At 20.3% G+C, this 8,274-nt stretch overlaps 3 protein-coding genes across 4 annotated transcripts in view; 2 read left to right on the top strand and 1 right to left on the bottom strand.

Moving 5' to 3' along the window:
* LOC102680274 (long-chain-fatty-acid--CoA ligase ACSBG2) overlaps positions 1–3,384 on the top strand; it is a 5,754-nt gene extending 2,370 nt beyond the window's left edge. Inside the window, exons 5-12 of one of the 2 annotated variants that reach the window (XM_031514369.1) lie at positions 16–211; positions 282–383; positions 472–618; positions 839–1,314; positions 1,740–1,954; positions 2,453–2,604; positions 2,697–2,822; positions 3,152–3,384. In XM_031514369.1, the coding sequence (XP_031370229.1) occupies positions 16–211; positions 282–383; positions 472–618; positions 839–1,314; positions 1,740–1,954; positions 2,453–2,604; positions 2,697–2,822; positions 3,152–3,346 (1,609 nt within the window). In that variant the 3' untranslated portion in view covers positions 3,347–3,384. The remainder of the gene's footprint in view (positions 1–15; positions 212–281; positions 384–471; positions 619–838; positions 1,315–1,739; positions 1,955–2,452; positions 2,605–2,696; positions 2,823–3,151) is intronic. The other variant, XM_006624030.2, reaches the window with a different exon arrangement.
* A 626-nt stretch (positions 3,385–4,010) lies between these two features.
* Positions 4,011–5,872, bottom strand: LOC102680723 (alpha-endosulfine). The gene is made up of 3 exons (XM_006624033.2): positions 5,407–5,872; positions 5,025–5,141; positions 4,011–4,870 (listed from the first exon to the last, which is right to left on the bottom strand). Exons 1-3 carry the CDS (start codon positions 5,446–5,448, stop codon positions 4,700–4,702), a joined length of 330 nt encoding a protein of 109 aa, XP_006624096.1. The 5' UTR covers positions 5,449–5,872; the 3' UTR covers positions 4,011–4,699.
* Positions 5,713–7,186, top strand: LOC102680590. The gene is made up of 3 exons (XM_006624032.2): positions 5,713–5,897; positions 6,149–6,225; positions 6,318–7,186. Exons 2-3 carry the CDS (start codon positions 6,208–6,210, stop codon positions 7,089–7,091), a joined length of 792 nt encoding a protein of 263 aa, XP_006624095.1. The 5' UTR covers positions 5,713–5,897; positions 6,149–6,207; the 3' UTR covers positions 7,092–7,186.
* The last annotated feature ends 1,088 nt before the right edge of the window (positions 7,187–8,274 follow it).

The following is an 8,274-nucleotide window of genomic DNA, read 5'->3' on the forward strand; positions in this document are numbered from 1 at the left end:
TATCATTTTTTTTAGAGGATTTGCAGTTGGAATATATACTACAAATAATCCAGAAGCATGTCAACATTGTGCTATAACCAGCAAGGCAAATATAATAGTTGTTGAAAATAGAAAACAATTAGAAAAAATATTACAAATAAAGCATAATCTTCCTCATTTGAAAGTAATTGTTCAATATGAAGGCAAACCAGAACAAAAAGATATTTTAAGTGTAAGTCATTTTATATAATATCAAATCTATTATTAAATTATATTTAATAATAATTTTTACTTATTATTAGTGGAATGACTTAATAAAAATTGGTGAAATAGAATCTGATGTCAAATTAAATGAAGTTCTAAAAACAATTGCAGTGAATGAATGCTGCAGTTTGGTTTTTACGGTATGAAAAATCAATTTTTTATAAGACTTTAATATTAAAGAATAATTTTTTAATTATTAAATTAAAAAATGAAACATTTTTTTTACAGTCAGGTACTGTTGGAAATCCAAAAGCTGTAATGTTAAGTCATGATAATTTTTTATTTAATATTCGAAGCATGAGTATTGCTTTGGAATTGAAAGAAGGTTACGAAACTTTAGTTAGTTATTTACCACTATCTCATGTTGCAGCACAGGTAATTATGAATTTATAAATTTTTATGATTGAAATTTTTATGTTGACATGATTGAAAAATAAGAAAGTTCCATTCACAATTGATACTAATTTGTAAAAATGAAAATTTTTAATACATAAATTTATAAAACGAATATTTATTATGTAAATTATCGATTTCGAGAAATGCAGATTTTGAATATATAGTATTATTATAATTATGTATTTTTTAATGATTCCAGGTAGTTGATTTATATTTCATGTTATATATGGCTGGCACAATATATTTCGCAGACCAAAATGCGCTTAAAGGTAGTTTAATTAATACTCTGCTTGTGGCACGACCTACTGCATTCGTAGGTGTACCAAGAGTATGGGAAAAGATTTATGAAAAAATGCAAGCAGTTGCAGCTAACAATGGATTTATTAAAACATGGATTGCTTCATGGGCAAAATCACAAGCACTCTATTATAATATAAATAAAATGAATGGCAATGATCGCAAACATTGGAGCTATATAATTGCTAAATGTCTAGTTTTTAATAAAATAAGAGCAGCACTAGGTTTGGATAGATGTAAAATGTGTATTAGTGCAGCAGCACCTTTAAGTTCCGAAATTAAACAATATTTTTTAAGTTTAGATATTCCTATATTAGATGTATATGGAATGTCTGAATGCAGTGGTGCACATACTCTAAATACACCAGTAAATTTCAAGTAAATATTTATTTTTATATGGAATATTCAATTTAATTTCGATAGTTATAAATATTTTTAAAACTTTTGTTTTTTTTACTGAAAAAAGCTTTAAATAAAAATTGAATGTTTTAAAAAACATATATTTTAATATAATTGTTTTATAAGTAAAATATTTACAACGAAGTATTGATTATAAAACATAAAAAAAATATATGAAGCTAATCTTTATATGATTTTTGCTTTATGTAATATTCTGCTGAAAAAAGTTATTTTTATCAAATTAAGTACTCCTCAAAACTATTTAACTTGTATCTAAAATATTCAATATTACCAATATTTTTGAATATTCACATTGATTAATTTAAATATGAAAATATTTTGTCTTTAAAATTATATTTTTATGATCTATTTAATAGATTTTTTTTTATTTATTTTCTATTCAGATTAAATAGTGTTGGTCGATCTATATCTGGATTTAACACAAAATTATATAATCCAGATAGCAATGGTGAAGGAGAAATTTGTATGCATGGAAGACACATATTTATGGGATATTTAAATGAACCTCAAAAGACAAATGAAGTATTGGATGCAGATGGTTGGTTACATTCTGGTGATATAGGAAAATTTGATTCAGATGGATTTTTATATATTACAGGTATACATTTATATATACAGAGTATCTTGCATGTGAATAATATTTCAGAAATTAATTTGGATCATAAAAATGATTAAAAGAAATTATATAAACATATGTCTTTAATCTTGTTTATGAAATTTATAATTAATTTTCTGTCATTTTGTATCTGATTACATAGTTTCATAGGATATAAAATTGAACAGATAATTATATTGATGACAAGATCTTCAAATATATATTGAAATATAAATAATCATGTTAAGTGAAGATATAAGATATAATCAGATATAAAATAAGGAAAAAGAAAATTTACTTTACAAATATCTTATAAACAATTTCAAATAGAATATATGAATTTTTTTTTTATATTTTATATTTATTGTATATATATTGTAAGATATTTTGCATATACCATACATACAATATATACTATATGTTTTCTATATCTTTATATATTATATTTAATATTATTTAATATCTAATATATATATATATATAATTATATATTGAATATAGGAAGAATAAAAGAATTAATTATCACTGCTGGAGGAGAAAATGTACCACCAATTTATATAGAACAGTTAGTATTAGCTGAACTATCTGTATTAAGTAATGCTTTATTAATTGGAGATAAACGAAAATATCTTACTATGTTAGTTACTCTAAAGGTAAGATATAGATATATTAAATTTCTACATATAATAATATTTATTATTATGTTATTATTAAATTATATTTTTTTAAATTATATAATTTTTAGACTGAAATTAATGCTGAAACTGGTGCTCCAAAAGATAACTTCACTTTAAATACTTTAAAATGGTTACAATCTATTGGAAGTACATCAAAAACAGTTTCAGAAGTTTTAGAAACACATGATCCATTTGTAAGTTTATTAATATGTAGAAAGTATTAATTTATAGAATATTTTTAGATTTAATTCTAAAAAATTTAATAAATATAAAAGTTGGTATATAAAATAAAAATGAAGTTTTAATTAAAGTTTTAAGTAATTTTTAACATTAAAATAAATGTATATTAAATAAAGCAAACAAATAATTTATCAATTACTTATAATTTAAATAACATTCAATTAATATTTTTTATATACTTTTATATTTCTTTTGACTTTTAGAATCAATCTTACAAATACATTATATAACAAAAAATTTTTCAAATAAAAAACAAATTATTTATAAATATATGTTTTTATAGGTATATGAAGAAATTGATAAAGCAATTAAAAGAGCAAATACTAAAGTAATAAGTCATGCACAAAAAGTACAAAAATTCCAAATTTTGCCGCACGATTTTTCAATTGTTACTGGAGAACTGGGACCAACACTTAAAGTTAAAAGAAATATTGTTCATAAGATGTATGAAAATTTGATAGAAGACATGTATAAATAAATAAATATATGGAAATTTTAATTGTAATTTAAAAAGAAAAAAAAATATTTCTAAAATAAAATAGTTTAACATTTAAAATACGATTAATAAAAAAAAATTTATTAGAACAATATTTTAGCATATCAATTTACAATTGTGTAGATCTATCTTAATTATTAAATTTAGCATATATATTTATAAATAGCAAATACATATATTATAATTATAGTTAATTTTAGAATATTAAAAATTTTATTGCAAAATAAGAATTTATTCTATAAAACTAGAATAAGATAAGAAATACAATATATTTATAATATTTATAATAGCAATATATATATAAAATAAAAATAATAGCAAAAATAAATCATAAGCAAACATCATTATATGCATTTAATTATAATTAAAATATATATGATTTAATATTTAAAATGTTTTATTTATAAGTTTATTATTTTTTTTTTAACTAATTATTTCAATAAATAATATTTTACATATTAAAAGAAAAATTATTATTCAATATAAAATTCATTATTCATAATTCATACAAAAAAAACAATTTTATTAAAATTTCTATATGCTTTAACAAATATGAAAAAAAAATTAATGAGTAAAAGTTTATTATTCTCTTCAAATTTATTTCTTTTTTTTATCAAAATAATGGGAGTAATTAAATAAATATTGGTAAATTTAAATTGCAATATATTAATAATATAGTTTACAATAAACAAAACAACTGCTATATTAAGATTATTTTAAGTTAAATACAGATTTTAAGACAATCTGACATTTTATAAGAATATAGTCTAAGCACATCACAGCAACTTTGGAAATGCAGATCTGTATAATATCTCATTCTGAAAGTCTATTGCATATACAAATAGTTACAACATTGTCTTTTTTATCACCAATCTTTGTATTTTTAAATATTTAACTTCATTACTTATTTTAAAAATAAATTTTGAAATTCTATATTTATGTTTCTAAAATATCATTTCAAACAACACAAAATTGTTAATACTTTCACTTTTAATAAAAGAAAGATCAGAATAATAATATTTGATACATGATACATTATCATAAATAACATAATACATTATCATATATAATTTCTGTTTTTTGAAGTACCTTAAAAACTTTCGCCTTTGGAATGTTTTTATGGCACATGATGTACTAAAAAGATATACATATTATTATGAACATAAATCTTTTTCAATATATTGATAATGTATAAGCATTCAAAAAATATAAAAGTTGAAGTTTCAAAATAATACCATGTATAAAATATAAAGATATTGAATCATTTAAAATTCAGATTGCATATAACCGTATTATATCATTGGAGTTGCAATACTTTTAAAACAATACAAAAATTTATGATGTAGTTGTTGTATTAAATTTTTGTTGAATTATAGATGTTTTTCGTTGTGGTACTGTTTCAGGTGTAGGTATAGCATCACCTGTTGGCAAAACACCAGCTGGCTTAGGCTTAGCTGTATATTTTTGTTTTGCCATTTGATAATCTCCAGAATCAAAATATTTTTGCTGAAAATATATTATATATAAGTTATAAAATTTTTATTATCTTAAATCTTATTATATATATTTATTATAAAATTATTATTATTTTTAGAAAATTTAACCGAATATTAAATCATAGATATTTAAACAATAAATTTATAATAAATAATATTTTTACCCCTTTAGCTAGCCTCTTTTGTAGGAATGCTGAATGTCCACTAATTGGACGTCCAGTATTTGGAAATTTTGCTTTTAATTTTGCTTCTTCTATTTTTTCAATGTCATTGGAAGATAACTGAAACAAAAATTTATTTTTTTTATAATTATCATACGAATATATTTTTAAATCACTATATTAATAAAATTTTTATTTAGTTATGACAATATATATCATATAAATAAATCATATAATAAATAAATCATATAAATAAATAAATAAATATAATAATGACACAAAATGTTAATATTAAAATATTAAAGAAATTTAAAATTTATAAAGAATTCAAATATAAACTTTCAAGATAAATAAAAAATTAAAAGTATTTATTTTAAGATTTTACCTCAACTGTTTCAGACAATTCGTTTGCTTGATCGTTGCTCATCGTTGCTGTTTCTAACCACTTTTTTCGATGATAAATTTTAAAATTTTACAGATATTGATATTAAATATTCGTTCTAACACTATTACATAGAATCATATAGTAAAGAAACACAAATACTATTTACTTATATTAGCTTTTATTTTTATAAGATTTATTCATTTACTATTTTACGAATTTTATCGTTACCGAAAACAAATAACTGCCAATGAAAACTGTACATGAAAACGTACAAAAAACGGCGTTTTATATATAATTATATATTTCTAGACAGCCGTTATTGAAATTCAATCTAGATAAATACGAATTTTCATTGCGTAAAAGCAATAAAAATTGACGTTTAAATAATGATTTATAAATACTATATATACTACCATTAACTTGTATAAATGAGTTATCATCAAATGTGCTAATAATTCAATGCATATGTACATTTCTGATCAATAAATATAGTTAGTATAAAAATTTTATCTCAATAGGTCGCTCATCTACGTGAAAACATGAAATCCTAAATTTGTAAATAACTTTTTAGAGTTAGTTTTAGAGTTCTATTTGTAAAATATTATTATAAACTCTAATATATGAATTTAATATATCGAATATAAATATATTATATAATATAAATTAATTCATATATAATAATATAAAAAAATTCATTAATCAAGAAACATATCTTTCAATTAACAAAAATTTATGCATTTAGGAACAGTTAAAAGTGATTTGTAACGATTTTTTAATGAAGTGTAGAATTGTAGCATTGACATGGAGTGTAACAGTGAGGTAATATTTCTTATGATAAAATTATAATATGTTATTTAAAAATAAAATATTATAAAATTATATAATAATTAAAAATAAATCTTAAAAAATAGGTAGAATCGTCTTTACAAACTGATTCTATTTTAAGTACTACATCGAGTACAAGGTATCGTGAAGAAACTATTTCTATAGAGGAACAATCATTATTAAATTTTTTGCAAAAAGGAATATTGGAAACAAATGAAGAAAATATAGCTTTTGGAAAACAAATATTACCATTATTGAATAAATTAAATTTGGAACCACAATCTTTACCTAATGACATTAAGGAAGGATTACAAAAAATAGCTTTAATATTAAGATGTGAAAAATTGAGTGATTTTAATGATGTTGCATTGAATATAGTAAATGAAAGAAAGAAAATAGAAGAAAAGAAAAAACAGCATGAGGAGAAACAGTTGGCATTATTATATGATGATCTTTTTAGAAAATATTCCAGTTTTTCAAAAAAACTCAATTATTTACAAGAAGCTGTAAATTCTCTTGAAAGCTTTATTGAGAAATCTCAAAAAGAACAAGAAGATATTTATTGTAATCATGCTTCATTATCTACAAAATTAAAAGAATATCAGCAAACTGTGGAAAAGTTAGAAACTGACTTAATAGATATGCAAATTGAAGATCTTTACCCTACAAAAATATTAAGTAAATATCATAGATATTTAGAAATGTCTGGTGAATTAGCGGAACTTAATCATTATCTTAGTCAGTATAAAGACTTGCCACCAAATTTGCTACAAGCTAAAGCTTTAGTTGATATTAAACGAAAAGAATATGAAACTTTGAAGAATGCATTATTAGACAAAACAAATTATTATCTTGAATGATTAGATAATAAGTGATACAAAATTATCAATATATTATTTTTTGTAATTTTTTTCACTTTTGTATAATAATAAACAAAATATATGTATATTTTTCATAAGTTTTTTTTAATTTAATTTTTTATCAATTTATTTTGTACTGATTCTTCAATCTCATTTTCATTTAACTTGATGTGCTAAACATGTTATTTAATATTCATGGTTATACTTTGTTTGTAACAGAGAATATAGATCAGATATATAACAGAACAATAGATTAATTTTATGAATGAGATTCAAACTTGATTATCAGAAATACAATCGATTTTGATATTGATTTCGTCCTCGATAAATGATGCGATAAAATAATAATTAATTAATTAAAATATTAATAAGAATTAAACAATACATACTTATATGCTGTTTGTCAAATAGTTATTATTCGATGCAGAAAAATAATTTTTTTTATAAGCAGTATTGTTAAGCGAATAAAAATTGTGATGATATATTATAGATTTGTAACAATAAAAGTTGACTATTGAATAAAATATTCGCGATTTTTTGATATCATGCTATAAATAATATTTATTAAATAAATTTATTCATTGATATAATAAATATAAAAAGCAAAAAATATCGAGGAATTTTTTTATGAGGTTAACCTTAAATTTATTATTACAATTTAATAATCACGTTTCTTGACAATCTAAAAATATCAAGTTTTTAATAATATATATTATTTGATATATTTGATAATATTTTTAGAGGATAAGTTAAGACAGTTATCAAGGATAATTTGAATAAAATAAAATTGGAAAGAATTATTGTAAATTTTATTAATACATTTATATATAATACATACAAATTAAATAAAATAGTTTAACAAATATAATAACATGAATAAAATACCTAACTGTAAAAATTTATCATTTTTTTCAGTTAATTTTCAGTCAGTTAATTTACTTTTAACTATTTATAAATATATCATTATTATTAGTATCGATATAAAAAATAGAAAACTTTAAATGCTTTTCTTTCATTTTAATTATTCTATTATCAGTATATGTATAAATACTATATGTACATATTTATCATATATATATATATTTTCATAATTTTTAAATATATATATATATATATATATATAATGAAAGAAATTCCGAAACAATTTTTATGACATTATATGTATTATCTGTGAAATAGATTA

The sequence above is a fragment of the Apis dorsata genome, unplaced genomic scaffold (genome assembly GCF_000469605.1).
Source record: "Apis dorsata unplaced genomic scaffold, Apis dorsata 1.3 scaffold_988, whole genome shotgun sequence".
In the NCBI taxonomy this organism is placed as follows: domain Eukaryota; kingdom Metazoa; phylum Arthropoda; class Insecta; order Hymenoptera; family Apidae; genus Apis; species Apis dorsata.

Coding starts and splice junctions, on each gene's coding strand:
- LOC102680723 (XM_006624033.2), bottom strand. CDS start 5,448: ATGAGCAACGATCAAGCAAACGAATTGTCTGAAACAGTTGAG. Junction 5,142..5,406: donor AATTGTCTGAAACAGTTGAG/GTAAAATCTTAA, acceptor TTTTTGTTTCAG/TTATCTTCCAATGACATTGA. Junction 4,871..5,024: donor AAAAGAGGCTAGCTAAAGGG/GTAAAAATATTA, acceptor ATATATTTTCAG/CAAAAATATTTTGATTCTGG.